The sequence below is a fragment of the Pituophis catenifer genome, unplaced genomic scaffold (assembly GCF_029215685.1).
Source record: "Pituophis catenifer annectens isolate HBS135680 unplaced genomic scaffold, rPitCat1.0.hap2 SCAF_2, whole genome shotgun sequence".
Taxonomy (NCBI): domain Eukaryota; kingdom Metazoa; phylum Chordata; class Lepidosauria; order Squamata; family Colubridae; genus Pituophis; species Pituophis catenifer.
The window spans coordinates 276700815-276720296 of record NW_027256882.1 but is presented as its reverse complement, the minus strand read 5'-3'; the positions used below and the strand labels follow the sequence as shown (position 1 = coordinate 276720296).

At 42.8% G+C, this 19482-nt stretch overlaps 1 protein-coding gene across 1 annotated transcript in view; it reads right to left on the bottom strand.

Annotated features, from left to right (window-relative positions):
* The window catches only part of AGXT2 (alanine--glyoxylate aminotransferase 2), a 35489-nt gene extending 16295 nt beyond the window's left edge, over nt 1–19194 (bottom strand). Inside the window, exons 1-8 of the mRNA XM_070935952.1 lie at nt 19104–19194; nt 14840–14925; nt 13016–13200; nt 10607–10730; nt 8815–8909; nt 5854–5947; nt 3158–3251; nt 1579–1679 (exon numbers count right to left, since the gene is read on the bottom strand). Of these exons, the coding sequence (XP_070792053.1) occupies nt 1579–1679; nt 3158–3251; nt 5854–5947; nt 8815–8909; nt 10607–10730; nt 13016–13200; nt 14840–14925; nt 19104–19194 (870 nt within the window). The remainder of the gene's footprint in view (nt 1–1578; nt 1680–3157; nt 3252–5853; nt 5948–8814; nt 8910–10606; nt 10731–13015; nt 13201–14839; nt 14926–19103) is intronic.
* Nucleotides 19195–19482: the final 288 nt, after the last annotated feature.

Here is a 19482-nt window from a genome sequence, read left to right as displayed (position 1 = left end):
CACCCGCCCTAAACAATAAGTCAGTCCACTCTCAACAGCCCCTCAGGTACTATGGAGACAGCTATCATGTCCCCCCAATCCTTCTCTTCGGTAGGCTAGTGTCAGCACTTCAACCTGCATTTACTCTAGTGCTGACATAAGAAGGAGAAGCGAAGGCGCCTGGAAAGGAACGGCTGACTTTTCACCTACTTATTTTCCCTGGAGATAATGTTTCCGAGGAGATGAGATGGGAGGGGGGAATTCCTTTGAGTTGGAGTAGATTAGGGGTAGAATGATTTGGAAGATGGCCAATGAGTGCAGGGGAGTGGGTAACAGAAAGGGAGGGTTTTGGGGCTGGAAGTCAGTGTTGGCTTCGTTTGGAGTCAGGTTAGGTTGTCGTGCTCAATAAATAGGAGTTTTTTCTTCAAAGATTTTGTTTGAAATGCATTTTATTCGAGACGACCTCGAAACTTGACAGCTAGACATACCTAGCTCCCACAAATGTTTATCATAAAATTTAGCCTCCAGGCCCATTATCATTCTTTTGCTCTTCTCTGCACGCTTTCCAAGTTCTCATTGTCTTTTTTGTATCATGATGACCAGAATTGGATGCAGTATTGCAATTGTAGTTTCTCTACTATCCGGGATCATGTGATCACCATTTACACCTTGCGTAATTGCTCTAGTCCTAGTGATGCACTTCATTCCACACAACCAGGAGATGGCACTGTTGAATTTATTTTCCTTTCATCCAATTACCTGTTTTTTGCTGAAGTTTCATTACCCAAACTAGGTAACATCATCAGTGCTAGTCTTGATGATGTTACCTAGTTTGGGGAATGAAATGTCTGCAAGAAAATAAGCACACTCAGAGAGCGCCAAAGACCCCTCATTTTAACCGTGAGCTACAAATATTCTCCTTTATTAGTAGATTATCTGGATAGGAGAACAGGAATGCAGAAAGTGTGAGCATATAATAAAAGTGTGAATCCTCCTACACAGGTAGACACAGAAGGCTAAGACAGTAATGGGAGCTCACCTCGTCATGCAGCACTGGGGTCTCAAACCTTGGCTATCAGCTTTCCAGCTGACAAGCTCAGCATCTATAACAGTGATGTCTAACCTTTTCTGAACCGAGTGCCCAAAGCACGCCCGAACCCCCAAAATCCAATGTGCATGTGGCCCCCGCTCATGTGTCCTGCCCCCATGCATGCACGCACGGCCCCCCTGAATGCATCCCACTCCCCATGCATGCGCATGCATCCATGTGCTCTGCCCACCACGCATGTGCACGTGCCCCCACTGCATGTGCCCCGCCCCCCCGCGCATGAACGGCAGAGACCTGAAGACTACTGGCCAGCAGGAGGCGTCCGCACATGCGCGGCAGAGCTGAACTGGGGCAACAGCTCACGTGCCCACAGAGAGGGCACTGTGTGCCACCTCTGGCACGCATGCCATAGGTTCGCCATCATGGATCTATAACCACTGAGCCATTGCACCCATTAAGAATCAAGCATAGTATGAACTGAACTGTGTTGGAAAGAGCACTGACAAGTTTTAGGTCCTTGCAACCTATTTTTTTTTAAAAAAACCACTTACTTGAATTGGCTCAGCAATAAAAGCAGCAACTTTTTTTGGAACACAAGTTTGGAGTGTGTCCTTGAATTGCGCAATGTACTGGTCTTTAGCGTGGCAGGTTCCTGTATTGGGAGAATGGGGGGAGCAACATGCTCATTATTTTAAAGCTATTATTTATGTAAGAAACATCACGGCCCTAAAATGCCAAAAGGCATTTCCCCAATTAGCTCAATGTAGCATGAAGTTAATTTTGCTAACATCCTTTTTTGGCCAAATCAAATGATGTTGCCTTCACCACTGTGTGGTGGCGCAGTGGTGAGAGTGCAGTACTGCAAGCTACTTCTGCTGACTGCCGGCTGACTGCGATTTGGCAGTTCAAATCTCACCAGGCTCAAGGGTGACTCAGCCTTCCTTCCTTCTGAGGTGGGTAAAATGAGGACCCAGATTGTTTGGGGGCAATAGGCTGACTCTGTAAACTGCTTAAAGCACTGTGAAGCGGTATATAAATCCAAGTGCTATTGCTATCTAGGTAGGGATTGGGAAAATACACAGGAGAAGCAGGAGAGGGACCGATCATGGGGAAAACAAATTTCATCCTAGTGAATTTCTGTTGAATAAGGATGGATATACAGCACCAACTCAACGTTAGGAAGGGATTCCACAATGGAGAGCTAATTAAATACATCCTGACACTTATAGGTAGTCCTGAAGTAATGACTGGAATTGGGTCTGGAATTACAGTTGTAAGTTGCGTTGATTGTCAAGCGGATCAGCATGTGACCATACCCAATTTTACAACTTTGTTGTGTTGGTTGTAAAGTGAATGAGGTGGTTGCTAAGTGAACACTGCAGTTAAGCAAATCCATTGTCTGCAGTGGACATTTTTTGCCAGAAACTAGAAGTAAATGTAGTTTCAGGCAAAAAAAAAATGTTTTAAATCATGCTCACATGATTGTGGGATCCTGTAAAAAGCCATAAATGTCATCATTGGCATCCTTCAGTCTCAAGAGACTATGGTATCCTGCTCTGGAAAAAGATCCTAAAACAGCATCTAGTGTGAGTAAAAAGGCCAATTCGAGAGCGGCAATCCCTTCCACACTGAGGGAAGATACATTCTGTCCCCTGCCCAGCCCCCAGATTTCGCTGGTTCCGGGACTGCCTCTTTGCCTCAGCCTGCCGAACAAGTGTCTCTTCGAATTGGAGAAGGCCATGCTGCGACTTTGGCCTCCAAGCTGAACGATTGGAGGTCAAGGTTTCCCAGTTGTTAATGTCCATTCCCAGGGCCTTTAGGTCCCTCTTGCAGATATCCTTATATCGCAGCTGTGGTCTCCCTCTGAGCCGCTTTCCCTCCACTAATTCTTCATACAGGAGATCTTTCAGAATCCGACCATCAGCCATTCTCACGACATGCCCCAGCCAGTGTAGACGTCACTGTTTCAATAGTGTATACATGCTAGAAATTCCAGCACGTTCCAAAACTGCGCTATTTGGAACTTTGTCATGCTAGGTGATGCCAAGAATTCGTCAGAGACAGCGCATATGATATTCCACATAAATGTGGAATTGTGAAAAATCAAGAGGATTTTCCTTACTAACCAACCTGAGGAACAGGAGCACTTTCGAATAGTTTGGACCGGAGAATCACGACAGTGGCTTCCTCCCCAGGGACCACGGAAAACGTCAGGCAACATTGTCTAAAGAAACAACAGACCCAATGTGGGTCATTACTCCACCATAGCATACTTGAGTGTGCTAGAATTTTAAGAAGTAAATTCATCAAGAAAAGACAGAACTAATATAGCAAAGAGAAATAAAGATGAACCTAGAGACCTCACCATTTAATCCCTTGTTTATAAAACAAGTTTTCTCGGCATGAAAATCAGAGAGGCCCACCTGGCCAACTTTAAACCTTGTTGGTGTAGCCAAATGCAAAACATCCATTATCAGAAGACAAATAAAATATGGGATTTTACTACCTATCGTTTCATTTTTATGGATGCTACTGGGCTCAGCAGGATAGTTGGAAATATAATTATGCTTCCACTTGATTCTTACCTTTGTAATATGCTAGATTATTTTCTTTTTTTCATTTAAGGAATCTAGAGTGTAAAATTAGAGTAGGGAGTTTGCTAGATACTAATAACATTATATAGCTCCCAGGTGCCACATTGGAGGCACAACTGCTACCATTAAATGAAAGGATCAAAGTACACAATAAGAATTTTCAAATACTTTTTAAAAGTCTCAAAAGATTTTTTAAAAGTTTTTTAAGTTGCCCACCTATAATCCTGGCTATATCCACTTTTGCTTCTGATCCCACTCATGCTTTGGTTCTAATGTGCCACCTGAAAAATAGCACCCACCCCTGATGCATAGCATCTTAAAATATGGATAGTTTGTGCAGGACATCTAACCATGTTGATGGACCATGACATGAAGAAGCTTCTGTATTCCATCCCCATTAGAGTTGGAGCCTTTAGGCCAGGGATATCTTAACTCAAGGCTTGGGGTCTGGATGCGGCCCGTGGGGTGCTTAGATCCGGCCCACAGGGCTGCCCTGGAAACAGCAAAGGACTGGCCCTCTGTGCCTCTGCCAGTGAAAACGGATCTTGGGAGGGGCACGCATAGCCCTCCCAGGCTCCATTTTCAGCCACAATGGCCTCCTGCAGCCCTCTGCCAGAGAAAATGGAACTCGGGGGCCGGCTCTGTTTTCACTGGCAGAGAGCTAGCAAAACAAAGTAAAAACAAAACAAAAGGAGAAATGTTTCCACTTTTGCATTTGAATATCCAAGAAGGGACAGGAAAGGAGAAAGGGAAAGAGGAAAGACAAAGAAGGAAAGATGGGAAGGGAGCAAGGAAGGAAAAATAAGGAAAGAGGGGAAGGAAGAAGAAAGGAGAATGAAGAGGGAAGGAAAAAGAAGAAAAGGGAAAAAAGGAAGGAAGGAAGGAAGGAAGGAAGGAAGGAAGGAAGGAAGGAAGGAAGGAAGGAAGGAAGGAAGGAAGGAAGGAAGGAAGGGGATTATAATGAGAGGGAAGGAGGATCTGAGGGAAGTCCTGCCTTAGCATTTGGCCACCACAGGTGCCTCCAGTATAAGTGACGTCGAGCTGGCCATATCCACCTTGGCCACACACACCTCGCCCCCCCCCCCCGCCCCCCGAGGTCAAACACAACCCTGATGCAGCCCTCAATGAAATTGAATTTGATACCCCTGCTTTAGACAATTCAACTTGGGATCACAAGGCAAGATAGACTGACGAGATGAGCAAAAAGGAAGGTCAGCCTATGGCAGGGGTCGGCAACTTTAAACACTCAAAGAGCCACAAACGTCCTAACTGGAAGCCCCCCATTCCAATTCTGGAGCCGACCAGAAGTCCGGTTCCCCCACCATAGAGTCTCCCTCCTAGCACGGCGTCCTTTTTCCTCTACCTGTCCTAACTGAAAGCCCTATCAATTGTGGAGCCGACCAGCAACAGGGAGCCGCAGCAGAGGGATGAAAGAGCTACATGCGGCTCCAGGTTGCTGACCCCTGGCCTATGGTATCCCAAGAAGAACATAAATAAGGAAAGTGAGGTTGATGAAGACCCCAATATTTCATCCAAGTCAGGAGAGAATTCTATTAAAGTACTTTTCTATAGCCCTTTTTTAAAAATGCAGATTTTGATCTGGCTCATGAATCAACAAAATACTTGAGTCAATTCATTTCAAACCCAGCTATTTTGCTCGACGTGGCAATAGGAATAGCCCACCAAGTGACAAGAAGACACTTCTTGTTGCGTTTAGCATCAATCTGCACAACTTCTTGAAAACTGGACTCTCTTTTCATTCTTCATGATTGAATAGTAATACCAAAGCAGATAAGATCCAATGCAGAGAGTCCTTGACTTACAACAGTTCGTTACAATGGCACTGAACAAAAGTGACTTATGAATGTTTTTCACACTTACAACCATTGCAACATCACCATGGTCACATGATCAAGATTCAGAAGCTTGGCAACTGGCTCATATTTATGAGGGGTGCAGTGACCCCCCCAGGTCACATGATCACCTTTTGCAATCCTTCCGACAAGCAAAGTCAATAGGGAAGCCAAATTCACTTAACAGCTGTGGCAAAAAAGGTCATAAAATGGGGCAAAACTCACTTAACGACGATCTTGCTTAGCATCAGAAATTTTGGTCTCAGTTGTGGTCGTTAGTTGAGAATTATCTGTACCAGCAATACTAACACCAGTCAGGAATATGTCCAAAATGTTCCAAAAACACATCCTGCCCCCCAAAACAAAATAAGGTACTTACCGAGTGGCAGTTGGCTCCGTTGGCAACACCATGTTTGTACTTTCCAATGGCTGTGATGCCCATAGCATAGGTACTACCTCCATGGTAGCCGCCCCTGCAGAAAGAAAACCAGCATCTTTTCAACCTTAGGGTGATTAATTTCTCTGCTAATATTTCTAGATATTTAGAATCTCAGAAGTTGTGTTAACTGCAAAGAAAAATGACACATTTCTGACACTCAAAGAACCAGTGGTGAAATCCAATTTTTTTTTACTACCGGTTCTGTGGGTGTGGCTTGGTGGGCATGGCAGGAGAAGGATACTGCAAAATTTCCATTCCCTCCCCACTCCTGGGGGAAGGATATTGCTGTTAAGAATATGACTATTATCTAACTTGTTGGGTTGGCAATATATAAACCATCAATGTATATGTCAGCACTTCAAGCTGCATTTACTCTAGTGCTGACATAAGAAGGAGAAGCGGAGGCGTCTGGAAAGGGATGTTTGACTTTTCACCTACTTATTTTCCCTGGAGATAATATCCCCTAGGAGATGGGAGGGGAGGGGGGAAATTCCTTTGAGCTGGAGCAGTAGATTAGGGGTAGAGTGACTTGGAAGATGGCCAATGAGTGCAGGGGAGTGGGGAACGGAAAGGGAGGGTTTTGGGTCTGGAAGTCGGTGTTGGCTGTGATGGATTCGGATTTAGGATGTCGTGCTTAATAAATGGGAGTTTTCTTCAAAGACATTGTTTGAAATGCAATTTATTTGAGATGACCTCGAAACTTGACAGTATGTTTGCATTATATTGTATTGCATTGTATAACTTTTAAGACTGCTGTATTGCATCATACTGTGTACTGATTGGTTAGCTCTATTGCCCAATGTCCTTAAGAGGGAGCTAGAAACATGGCTTGTTCTCTTTGTTGTTCTTGCTCTCTGATATCTCTATCCGGCTTACTGTCTTGTTGTTTGCAACGCTAGAAGATCTGTTTACTGTGTATGGTTAATATGACTGGTATGAAGACTTTGTTTATTGGACTGTGTAAACTATAATACGACTCAATGTATCTGTGTGGTGACTGGGCTTATTCATAACTACTCTCAACCGCTTTCATGTGCACACCCTTGCTACTCAAGGGTTATTCCTTAACAAATGCAAAATCTCCATTCCCACCCCTCTCTGGGGCCAGCCAGAGGTGGTATTTGCCGGTTCTCCGAACTGTTCAAAATTTCCGCTGCCGGTTCTCCAGAACCTGTCAGAACCTGCTGGATTTCACCCTTGCAAAGAACTCCTGTTCAGTGGAATATGTTTTTGTCGAGTAGCCTGCTCTTGGCAACTCTTCTTTATTAAAACATCCTCTCTTCTTGACTTCCTTCTGTATCCAATGGTTTCCTTCTGCCAGTGGACCGATGCAATTGGCATATCAAATATGTGCCTCCAAATCAATCAAATGTGTTTTTAGGAAGGCTAGGAAATCTTCTAGAAGTGGATTAGAAGGGGATTTCAAGAACAATATAAAGAAGGGAAGTTACTATTTCCCGGTAAAAGTTTGCATTCCTAATAGCGGGTTTAGTTCATGAAAGTTTTCCTAATTCGTTTTGAATATCCAGTTTGAGGACCAGTTAGTTGATTCAATGAAACTTGAATCATGTAATGGACAGGATTTGCTCTGTCCATTACAGACACTGTTTTAGTTTAGACTGTACACCTGGGTAGTGGCTTCTTTTCATATCTTTAATGGAGGATGGACCAGATCATTATCAGTTCTTTTTAAGTGGTCTAGAGCAGGAATTGCCAATTCAGCACTCACGACTGTCAAGGTACCCATATATGTTGCCCTCAGTTTTCCAAAGCTGATATAAAATTACAGATGGTAATACTGCACTAGATTTCCTCAGATTTTTCACGAGAATGTTGATAAGTTATAAGAGTTATGGGTGATATTGCTAAAATTGTACCAGATTTATTGATCTCATATATTTTGGAGCAGGTCAGGCATGATTGCATGCCTTTATTCCAACATTGGTCTTAGGAAAATATGAATATTTGAACAGATATTTCATAAGGCTACTTCATATATTTCCTCATTATTAGCTTTCATATTAGACTACATATTTTGAATTATTGAGAGGCGCAATGGTTCCGTGGCTTAAAGACACTGGAGAAGATCTGTGCTCTGGCAGTTCGAGCCCTAGCACCATGTAACTACCGTGTTTCCCCGAAAATAAGACTCTGTCTTATATTTTTCTGAACCTTGAAATAAGCGCTTGGCCTTATTGCCATGCGCTCAAAAGCCCGATTGGGCTTATTATCAGGGGATGTCTTATTTTGGGGAAAACAGGGTAGATGAGCTCCCACCGCTTGACTCAGCTTCCACCAACCTAGCAGTTCAAAAGCATGTTACATGCAAGTAGATAAATAGTTACCACTTCGGTGGGAAAAATAAGGCACTCCATACAGAAGTATGAATCCAACTGGTGCCGGACCTGCCCAAGGCAATGCCTGAATGCGAGGTGACATCAGTGGAGGAAAAAAGCCCCAGATGACACTGAAAACCGCTGTTGCCATTTTGAGTGTGGAACTAGTTTATCTCATGTAGTGCACTTCTGGATAGTGCGGGCAGGTGAACCAAACAGACTAATATATATATATATTATATTACTATATAAATACTGTAGTCTCCTGGCTAATGTACCATTGCCATACACTAAATAAATAAATTTGAATTATTTACCAATGATCTGTTTAGTATAAGAAAGGCCAGGTAGTAGAAAAACAATGCAGAATCAAATAACATTTAATATTTATTATATTAAAAAGGGATTTATAGCAGCTCAGGAAAAAGTTTTGATTAGAAGAAGGTTGTGGGATAGAAATTCTTTGGCATGAATATCTACAAGCCGTTTATGGGAGATCTGCTAGAGAGAACAGAGAAGCCACTGAAGAGAATAAATAAATCACAATTGCACAGAAGAGAATTACCTCAAAGAAATGACGTCATTGTTGCGGGTGAAAACTCTTGCTATTAACAATGCCAGATCGTTGGCTTCAGTACCACTATTAGTCAGATAGACTACCTATGACAAAGATTGTGACGAAAATACATTGTTAGAGAAGAGACCGAAGCTGCCACATATCTAAACTGATGCACAATTACCAATCAAACCTGGTGCAATGCAAAGTTATTGTACAGGTAGTCCTCAACTTACAACCACAATTGAGCCCAAAATATCTGCTGCTAAGCAAGACAGTTGTTAAGTGAGTTTTGTCTCATTTCATGACTTTTCTTGTTAAACTTTAGTAATCTGGTTGCAAAGTGAAACTGGCTTCACATTAACTTTGCTTGTTAGAAGGTCACAAACATGATCATATGACCCCAGGACACTGCAATTATTACCTTAAATATGAGCCAGTGGCCAAACATCTGGATTTTGATCAAGTGACCCTGGGAATGTTGCAATGGTTATAAGCAGGGGTGAAATGCTCCCGGTTTGGACAGGATCACCCGATCCAGTAGCGATGGAGGCGGGTGGTAGGGAGAACCGGTAGCAAAAATCCATGCCCCTCCCAATTGCCCAGCTGAGCCTCTCAATCATCAGAGGCTTTTTTTTAATTTTTAAAAGCGTTTTTTCTACAACCTCTTTGGCCGAAAAAATGCTTTTAAAAGTGAAAAAAAAAAGCCTCTGATGATTGCGCGGCTCAGCTGGGATGGTCAAAGGCTTTTAAAAGCATTTTTTCTACAACCTCTTTGGCCGAAGAGGTTATAGAAAAAATGTTTTTAAAAGGAAAAAAAGCCTCTGCCGATCAGGCAAGTCAGGCAAGCTTCCGAACATTTCATCACCAGACTAGATGACATCTTCTGCGTGACTTTGTTTGAAGCGTCTTGTTTCATTTCTTCTCTGCTTTTATTGATCTCGTGTGGTTGGTGGGTCATGTGACCAGCTGGTCATGCCATGTGATATGCCATGTGACTGGCTAATCATTATGTGTGAAGGTCCGGAACAAAAATGCCACCACATGCCACATGCATGAATTCATTGAAGCCTGGTATTCAACCGATGGATCTGTCAAATGTTGACTTGGAGCTAGATTAAGGAGCCATATCAATCAAGCGACCAACCAACGATGGCACTGATAACCTCTTCACTTAGTGACCTTCACACATAATGATCAGCCAGTCACATGGCATGACCAGCCAGTCACATGACCCACTAAACACATAAGATCAATAAAAGTAGAGAACTGAAATAGCAATAGCACTTAGACTTATATACCACTTCACAGTGCTTTACAGCTCTCTCTAAGCGGTTTACAGAGTCAGCCTCTTGCCCCCAACAATCTGGGTCCTCATTTTACCGACCTCGGAAGGGTGGTAGGCTGAGGTGAGATTTGAACTGCCAAATTGAAGGCAGCCAGCAGACAGCAGATGTAGCCTGCAGTACTGCACTCTAACCACTGCGCCACCACGGCTCATAAAATGCTTCAACCAAAGTCCCACTAAGGATGTCACCTAGCATCCTTGAACATTTGGAAGCTAAACAGCAAGCTCGGTGAACAAACCCACCCCCAACATCTACCACCCAAGCTACAAATATTTTCTATCATGTCTAATATATTTTGCATTTTCCACGGCTCCAACTCTCCGACTGTCACCATAACTCATGAACTAAGTTATCCAATTTCGATATGAGAACCCAGTTGCTTTTCCCTCTACATAAATGACATTCACAACCTGCACCCACCCCAAATCCTGAAGATGCCCAACCTGACACACCTTTAAGGAGCCAGGAAGCCGCGAAGTCAGTTTCTCGGCATATTCTTGGATTCCTGGATGCAAGTAGACGTTGCTTATGTGTCCCAGGCGGCCGAGCTGTTTCTGAGCTGCTGCTGTTACCTTCCTGGATTCATTAGGAAAAAAAAAAAGGCACTTCCAATCTCATTTGTGGCAATGTTGGTCCTTAATTAGGAGGCTAAGACTTGAATAAACATCTCTCCTGGTATGGAAGATTAAGGTCTGGGGGAATGGTGGTATTGTCCCATAGCTGAGGAAAAATCCATCAGGAACTTCATTTACAGATTAACAGAGTTGGAAAGGACCAGTGGTGGGTTCCTCCCGGTTCAGCCCTGTTCGGCCAAGCCGGTAGCGGTGACGATATGACATCACCGAACTGGTTCTCTTTGTTCGGGAGCTGGGCCCTCCCGCCCGCCCCCACGTTATTCTTACTTTTTATTTCTTCTTTTTTAGCCCAGTGAAGCACTTGCATGAAGAGGCGATCGTGCACGAAACGCGTGCACGAAGAGAACCGGTAGTAAAGCCGGTTAGAACCACCACTGGAAGGGACCTTGCAGGTCATCTAGTTCAACCCCCTGCCCAAGCAAGAGACCCTACATCTGCCTCTCCTTAGGATCGAACTCACAACCTCCTGATTGTGAGGCAAAAGCTTCACCTCTAGGCCACAGCATCTCTTGCGGTGGTCTGTCTTTGAACTCCCTTTTCCCAGAGGCCACATTTGGTTAGTTCCTGCTTTTTGATGATTGACCTTCCATTCTCACATCTGGGACCTAAAATCTGAAAACTGTTTCCTCTTGATACGCTACGTGATTATCTGTCCGTCTTATTATAAACACTGTGTGGCTGAACTGAAGATATAATGTGAATTACATGAAAGGCATTATATGAATCCGTGTGTGGTTGTATAGAAAGCAAGTTTGGTTTCTCAGGCTGAGAAATGTGGAAAATTTTAGGGAATGATGCTCGGGTAAATGAAATGAAATTAAAGTTCATTTTCTTTTCCCTCCTGTTTTTAATTTATTTTGTTTACTACTCCTGGGTCGCTTTCTATGCCTTGCATAATGTTTACCCAAAAGGAAATGTTGGATAAATAAAAATGCATGTATGTAGTGTTACTGGGGTTTTTTTTGCTTTTATCCTGAAACTTCACCAGTCACAAGATTATTTTTTTTTAACTAGTGGGCAGGCTGTATTTTTTTTAAAAAAAATAATAACAGTGAACTAAGATGCTGCATAATTTACAGAAATGGAAACAATCCTAGGTTACTAGAAAATGAAACATTACACAGGAACGCTTTCAGAAGTGCAATATCTTTCAATAAATAAATAAAACATCACCACGGCTATTCTCTCTGCTCTTAAGTCCAATTAAATAAGGATTATGCCTGTTCAAAGCAGCTGTGACGTCAGAGAAGTCTATGGAGATTCTCAATCATCCAAGTTTTGGTTGTCCCAAAGGTGTTTTTTTTTCCCAAAAGGCAACTGGACTTTCTTGTTTTTCTTTCTTTGAAAACCTTTCAAAGAACAACTAAAGGAGCTTTCTGGATGAGAAGCTAAATGTTTTCAAGGAAAAAAACCAGTTGCCATTTGGAAAAAGCACTCTTGGGATGATGTCAGAGAAGGTAAGCCAATCAGGGATGAAATGTAAAATTTGTTACTACCGGTTCTGTGGGCGTGGCTTGGTGGGGGGGGGGTAATGTGACTGGGTGGGCGTGGCCAACTTTTTTTTTTAACTTTTCAAAGCATTTTTTCTAATGCTTTGAAAAGCCTCTGCCGATCAGGCAACTCAGCTGGGATCGTCAGAGACTTTTCAAAGCATTTTTTAAACCACCTTTTTTTAATTTTTAAAAGCATTTTTACTACAACCTCTTTGGCTGAAACAATGCTTTTAAAAGTTAAAAAAAAAAAGCCTCTGATGATCGTGCGGCTCAGCTGGGATCATCAGAGGCTTTTAAAAGCATTTTTTCTACAACCTCTTCGGTTTTCAGCCAAGAGGTTGCAGAAAAAAATGCTTTGAAAAACCTCTGACGATCCCAGCTGAGCCGCGCGATCATCAGAGGCTTTTTTTTTTACTTTTAAAAGCATTTTTTCGTTGGAAGAGGTTGTAGAAAAAATGCTTTTAAAAGTAAAAAAAAAAAAAGCCTCTAATGATCGTGCAGCTCAGCTGGGCATGGTGTGGGGGGGGCACAGGGATTTTTGCTACTGGTTCTCCGAACCACCCGCCGCCATCACTACCAGATCGGGTGATCCGGTCCAAACCGGGAGCGTTTCACCCCTGAAGCCAATAGCAACCGAAGAAAAAGAATGTTCTTTGCAACCGGCACACACTGCTAATGGAATTCAGCCATGCCAATCCTTGCATGTCCGCTTGGGTGTTAAAAGCTTACTTACGGATGGCAGTGACCAACATTGACAGTAATGATTCCACCAAAGAAATCAAGGTATCTTCGTCCTTCAAAGTCAAACAGCCACTGCATGTGTCCTTGATGGATCAGGAGTGGTTTCTTATAATAAGTGTACAGGGATGGGAACACATTCTCTTGGCGAATCCTCAGCATTTGTTCATAAGGATAGGACTATAGATTGCAAAACATTAAAAATAAAGTATGTTTTGTGAATCTCAGCACAACATCGGATCACATAAAGACCAAGCAGCTATATTCAAATAACATATTAGGATTGCTTAATTTTAATCTTAGATTTTCTTTTCTTTGGGATGGGGGCAGTGGTGAAATGTAAAATTTGTTACTACCGGTTCTGTGGGCGTGGCTTGGTGGTGGTGGGGTAATATGACTGAGTGGGTGTGGCTAACTTTTTTTTTATTTTTTACTTTTAAAACCATTTTTTCTACCTCTTCGGCTGAAGAGGTTGTAAAAAAAATGCTTTTAAAGCCTCTGACGATCCCAGCTGACTTGCCTGATCGCAGAGGTTTTTTTTTCCTTTTAAAAACATTTTTTCTATAACCTCTTCAACCGAAGAGGTTGTAGAAAAAATGCTTTTAAAAGCCTCTGATGATCCCAGCTGAGCCACACGATCATCAGAGGCTTTTTTTTTTAACTTTTAAAAGCATTGTTTCAGCCAAAGAGGTTGTAGTAAAAATGCTTTTAAAAATTAAAAAAAGCCTCTGATGATTGCGTGGCTCAGCTGGGCAATGGGGGGGGGGCACGGATTTTTGCTACCGGTTCTCCAAACCACCCGCCTCCATCGCTATAGGATCGGGCGAACCGGTCCGGGCGAATCGGTCCGAACCAGTTCCACCCTGGGTGTGGGGGTGCTATGTCTGATGTGTGAACCCAGCCCATTTGGTATCCAGAAGAAACTGTTCTTCCTTTCCATTCTGAATCTGTCAGACTGCACAGAGGATTTTGTGTTTTAGACTTCTGTTTCTAGGACAGACTTGGATAAATTAAAACATGTCCAGAGAAAACTAGTTGGCTAGGGAATTCTGGGAGTTGAGGTCCACACATCTTAAAGCTGAGATGGTGCAGTGGTTAGAGTGCAGCACTGCAGGCTACTTCAGCTGACTGCTAGCTGCAGTTCAGCAGTTCAAATCTCACCGGCTCAAGGTTGACTCAGCTTTACATCCTTCTGAGGTCAGTAAAATGAGGACCCAGATTGTTGGGGGCAATAGGCTGACTCTGTAAACCGCTTAGAGAGGACTGTAAAAGCACTATGAAGCAGTATATAAGTCTACGTGCTATTGCTATTGCTATTGCTATTAAAGTTGCCAAAGTTAAGAAACACTGGTCTAACCTGATGAACATTAAGTGGCAGTGATTGTTTAGGATTTCTGGCAGGAATACTCCCATCTCTTCTGCAAGATGGCACAGATAAGACGAAAGATCTGCTAGTTATCACATGTGCCCAATTCCTGAGCTACAGTCTTATCCAACTTTCTGTACCATAATAGCAGTAGCAATAGCACCGAGACTCAACTACCACCTTGTAGTGCTTAACAGCACTCTCTGAGCAGTTTACAAAGTCAGCCTATTGCCCCCCAACAATCTGGGTCCTCATTTTACCAACCTCAGAGGGATGGAAGGCCAAGACAACCTTGAGTCTTTCAGGATCGAACTCTAGGCTGTGGGCAGAGTCAGCCTGCAATACTGCATTCTAACCACTCTGCCAGCTGCTTGGTTTGATCCATTGCATTTAGTTCCCATTGGCATCAATGATCCCAATCATACATAATAACCAAGACTACCATATGCTTACATCATACTTCTCAGGCACAAAGGCACATGGAGGCATTTTTGGTAGGAGGCAGGAAGAGTTTTTCAATTCTTGATACTGATGCACCTCTAACAAAAGAAAATTCAGATTAATACGCTTATCAAAGGCCATCCCAACAGCCATCTATCTGGAATGTAATTTAATTTCATAGCATATCATTTTCACCTTTTATGGCAAAGGCATTGCCCGTAATGGATGAAATGTCATCTTGAATTTGGTGAATGCAGCTGAAATTGCACTTCATGGGTCAGGAGGGGAAACTGAACAGAATTCTTAAAGAAATCTGAGCTCTGGGTTTTTTGGAAGATAGACAAAGGAAATCCCGGAGTTAAGTCCACCTCCATCCTTCAGGAACAATTTTCATATCATGTGCTTAGTGGGGTTTCATTGGACATCCTCTGCTCCACCCTCACACCTTCCAAATGTATTGGATCCCATCATCCTCACCGGCATGAATATTCTGTTCCTTGCAGGTCAGAAAGAATAGGAATTGTAGCGTGTCTATCGTGTCAGGAAAGCATATTGAGAGAGGCAAATTGTATCTATTGACACAAAGGTGCTCATAGTCTCCTTCACTAATGTTGGCTAGAATTCTTGATTCCCCCAAGTCTTTTTTTTTATTATTTGGTTGCTCTAACAAAGTAAAAAACCATTCTGGGAAAAAGCAAAGTTTAACCATCATCACTGTGTAAAGAAAGCTACACCAGCCTGTCCGTATAGAATTTATAGATCATAGGAAGTTATCTTGCTCCAAGGGGTCTTGATTTCACTTACAAGTTAGCTAAAACTGGTAAAAGCATCCCGGAAGAGAGAGAAAAAAGAGCGACTGCACCAGTTGGCTTTCCACACCTACCCTTGTTCTGTTCTGTTCTGTTCTGTTCTGTTCTGTTCTGTTCTGTTCTGTTCTGTTCTGTTCTATCTAACCCTTCTAATTCTAATTCTTATTCTATTCTATTATTTCTAATTCTTCTTATTCTAATTCTATTCTATTCTATTATTTCTTTTTTTTTAGAAATTTTATTGAATTTATAAACATATATAAATTAACATTTCCATTAATATCGGATATGCAGTGTTTACACATATGTACAAAATATATACCTGGTGTAATTTAGGCTACTTTTTGCTTTTATTTAACACACCTTTTTCTCTTCCTTTCACTTTATCCTTCATCCATTGATACCACCTTCCCCATACGGTATAGTATTCTGAATTCTCATCATCGTTTATTTCATGGGTTAATTTGGTCAAATCTGCGCACTCCAGTATTTTCCTAATTATAAGTTCTTCTGGTGGCTGGGTTCTTTCCAATATTGTGAAAAGAATCATTTAACAATACATATAATTACAGCTGCTAGATTGGCCTACGCACAATATTCTATTATTTCTTATTCCTCTTCTATTCAATTCGATTATTTCTAATTCTTATTCTTATTCAAATTCTATTCTATTATTTCTCATTCTTCTTCTATTCTATTTCTTCTTCTTCTTCTATTCTATTCTATTCTGTTCTAATTCTATTCTATTCTAATTCTATTGTTTCTAACTCTTCTAATTCTAATTCTTATTCTTTTCTGTTATTTCTCATTCTCATTCTCATTCTAATTAATATTCTGTTCTATTATTTCTAATTATTCTTATTCTAATTCTAATTTTTATTCTATTCTATTTTAATATGTCTAATTATTCTAATTCTAATTCTATTCTATTATTTCTCATTCTCATTTTAATTCTAATTAATATTCTATTCTATTCTATTATTTCTAATTCCTCTTCCTCCTCCTCCTCTTCTTCTTCTTCTTCTTCTTCTTCTTCTTCTTCTTCTTCTTCTTCTTCTTCTTCTTCTTCTTCTTCTTCTTCTTCCTATTCTATTCTATTCTATTCTATTCTATTCTATTCTATTCTATTCTTTCTTATTCTATTCTATTTCTATTTCTATTTCTATTTCTATTCTAATTATATTATATATTGACATAACATCAAAGGTCATGAAACATTTCCTGTGCTGGGCATAGCCCAGAATCTGTCCCAAGGAAGGAGAGAGTCAATCAGATGCCAATGTTGATCTAGGCTTTTAAGACTGGTATCTGTTTGGCAGTTTTGGCTTTAAGGCTTAGCGGACCCCGGTGTAGAGAACAGATTACTTGATGTTTCAATGGGAGACACCAGCCCTCGCCAATGTGCACTAATCAGAAACCAGCTTGGGTAAAGACCAATCAGAAGTGGCTATAAAGCCAGCAGGCCAGTCAGTGCCTGCTCTATTGCCTGTGATCTGCATAGCAGATCCCTTTGTTTCTGAAGATGTTAATTGCTGGCAAAACATCAGGAAACATGTTTGCTAAACCTTGGTCACTAAACCCTGAAGGGCAAGGCTGCCCAACAAATTCCAATGTTCATTCAAGTAAAATAATTTAATGGCTTGGGGCTGTTCTTTCTCCTCCAACTGCAGGTCAACAAGTTTAGGAGGCTCGCTCGAGAGTCAGTGGCTGACCTCAATTCCACTTGTTTGGGGCTCGAAGTCCAAGTTGTAGCCCAAGGGAGGAGCAAGGCGATGCCAATGGGGAAACCCCGGGAGGGCCAGTTCAGCAAGAGTTCAGCTACATTTGGCCCGCGGACTGCCTTTGCTGGGTTCTTGCTAGTGCAGGGGTCTCCAACCTTGGCAACTTTTAAGACTTGTGGACTTCAACTCCCAGAGTTCCTCAGCCAGGATGAAGTCCACCCATCTTTAAAGTTGCCAAGTTTGAAAAACATTGACCTCCTAAATGCACCGGGTTGCATTAGGACGGTGGCTTTTGAGTGAATCCACTCTTTCTCCACGGTCCTCAGTAAGGGAGTGGGGGCTGGGATCCAAGCCTCACCCACCCGCCAATTCTTGAATCTCACCCCTCTCTGACGCTTAGAAGAAAAATCCTGCACTTCCCCCATACTAGGCCTAATCTCATGCAAAAGATCAAGCTCTCCCTGTGTTGGGGCAGGCACTGAATCGCATCCTAATGCATTGATTTCCAAGTAAATAAGGTCGGACACACTGACGGCAGTGAGTGGATTCTGAGGTGCCAGTTAGGAAAAGCGCAACGCGAACAGGAGTGGGGGGTTACCATGTTGTAATTTTGCCCCATGCTGAATTCCCTAAATCACAGGCGCAAAGTCGCATATGTGTTCTCGCCTTCCCACGACACTCGTGACCTGGGTAGAGCGCAGGAGGAGGGAGTGGGTGCTCCCACCCCTTCTCATTCTGTTCCCACTCCCCCAGCCTCCGCCCGATCTTTCACTCACATTATATACTGTATTCTCCCAATGTAGTCTCCCAATGGGCAGCAGGGTGCTTGCTGGCTGCCTGAAAAAAGCCTAGAAACTAGTGGATTGTGATTTCACTGAACTAGGGCTGCATAAAAATCTTGGTTTACTTAGGAAGAACCTGGCTAAAGAGAAATACACATAAAGGTCTAAGAAAAGAAAACACACACACACACACACACACACACACATGTATGTATGTATGTATGTATGTATGTATGTATGTATATAAAGTATATACAGTATGTATATACACAGTATATACAAATTAAAAATAAAAAAATATACACATATAGTATTATTAGCATAATACTGTATGTGCATATACTGTATTGTGTATATATACCATATATACTTAATACTTGTGATTAATAGGAAGGAAGGAGGGAGGGAGGGAGAGAGAAAGGAAGGATGGAAGGAGAGAGAGAAAGAAAGAAAGAAAGAGAAAGAAGGAAGAAAGGAAAGAAATAAAGAAGGGAGGGAGAGAGGGAGGGAAGAAGGAAGGAAGAAAGAAAGGAAGGGAAAGAAGGAAAGAAAGAAAGAAAGAAGGAAGGAAAGAAAGAAAGAAGGAAGGAAGAAAAGAAAGAAAGAAAGAAGAAAGGGAGGGAGGGAGGGAGGGAGGAAGGGAGGAAGGAAGAAAGAAAGAAAGAAAGAAAGAAAGAAAGAAAGAAAGAAAGAAAGAAAGAAAGAAAGAAAGTTTGGAGGTGCGACCGCCGTTTCAGAAAGCACTTTTGCGGCTTCTCCTGTTTGAATGAAAGGGGAGCGGATCGAGACAAGACGCGCCCCTCTGGGGCTGTGGGAGAGCATCCTGCTCTTTGCGACTGCAAGTGCACTCTGGACATGCTCAGAGGCACGGCGGTCACCATCCTCGGGTAAACGCTGACACTCCTCTCGCCGAGCGAGCGAAAGAGCGTCTCCGGAGGGCTCCTTCCCGGCTGCCTCCACTTACCTCTCCCGGGGAGGGCCCGCGCCGTGCCGGCCCTCTTCCCGGCCAAGAAGCGGGGCAAACGGGCGAGGGGGAGCCGCGCTGAGCAAACCATCTTTTCGCCGCTTCAGCAGCCCAGGCGAGTGGCGTGGACTTTAAGGCCGGCGCGGCCCACCAATGGCAACGGAGCTGCCGTCGCCGCCTCTTGGACCAGCCGCTCCTGGTCTCCTGTAAGCCCCGAGTTTAACCCAGAGGGCAATTGGGGCCGCGGGGGGCGTGGGGGAGGAACGCCGTGCCTCTCGGTGGGCGAAGCCTGGGCACCCGAGACGGTCTCTGTGCATGTGCAAAGCGCTCCTCTCCTTCCTATCCCCTGTGAGGGCGCTCCCTCACCCTTCCCTTCTAA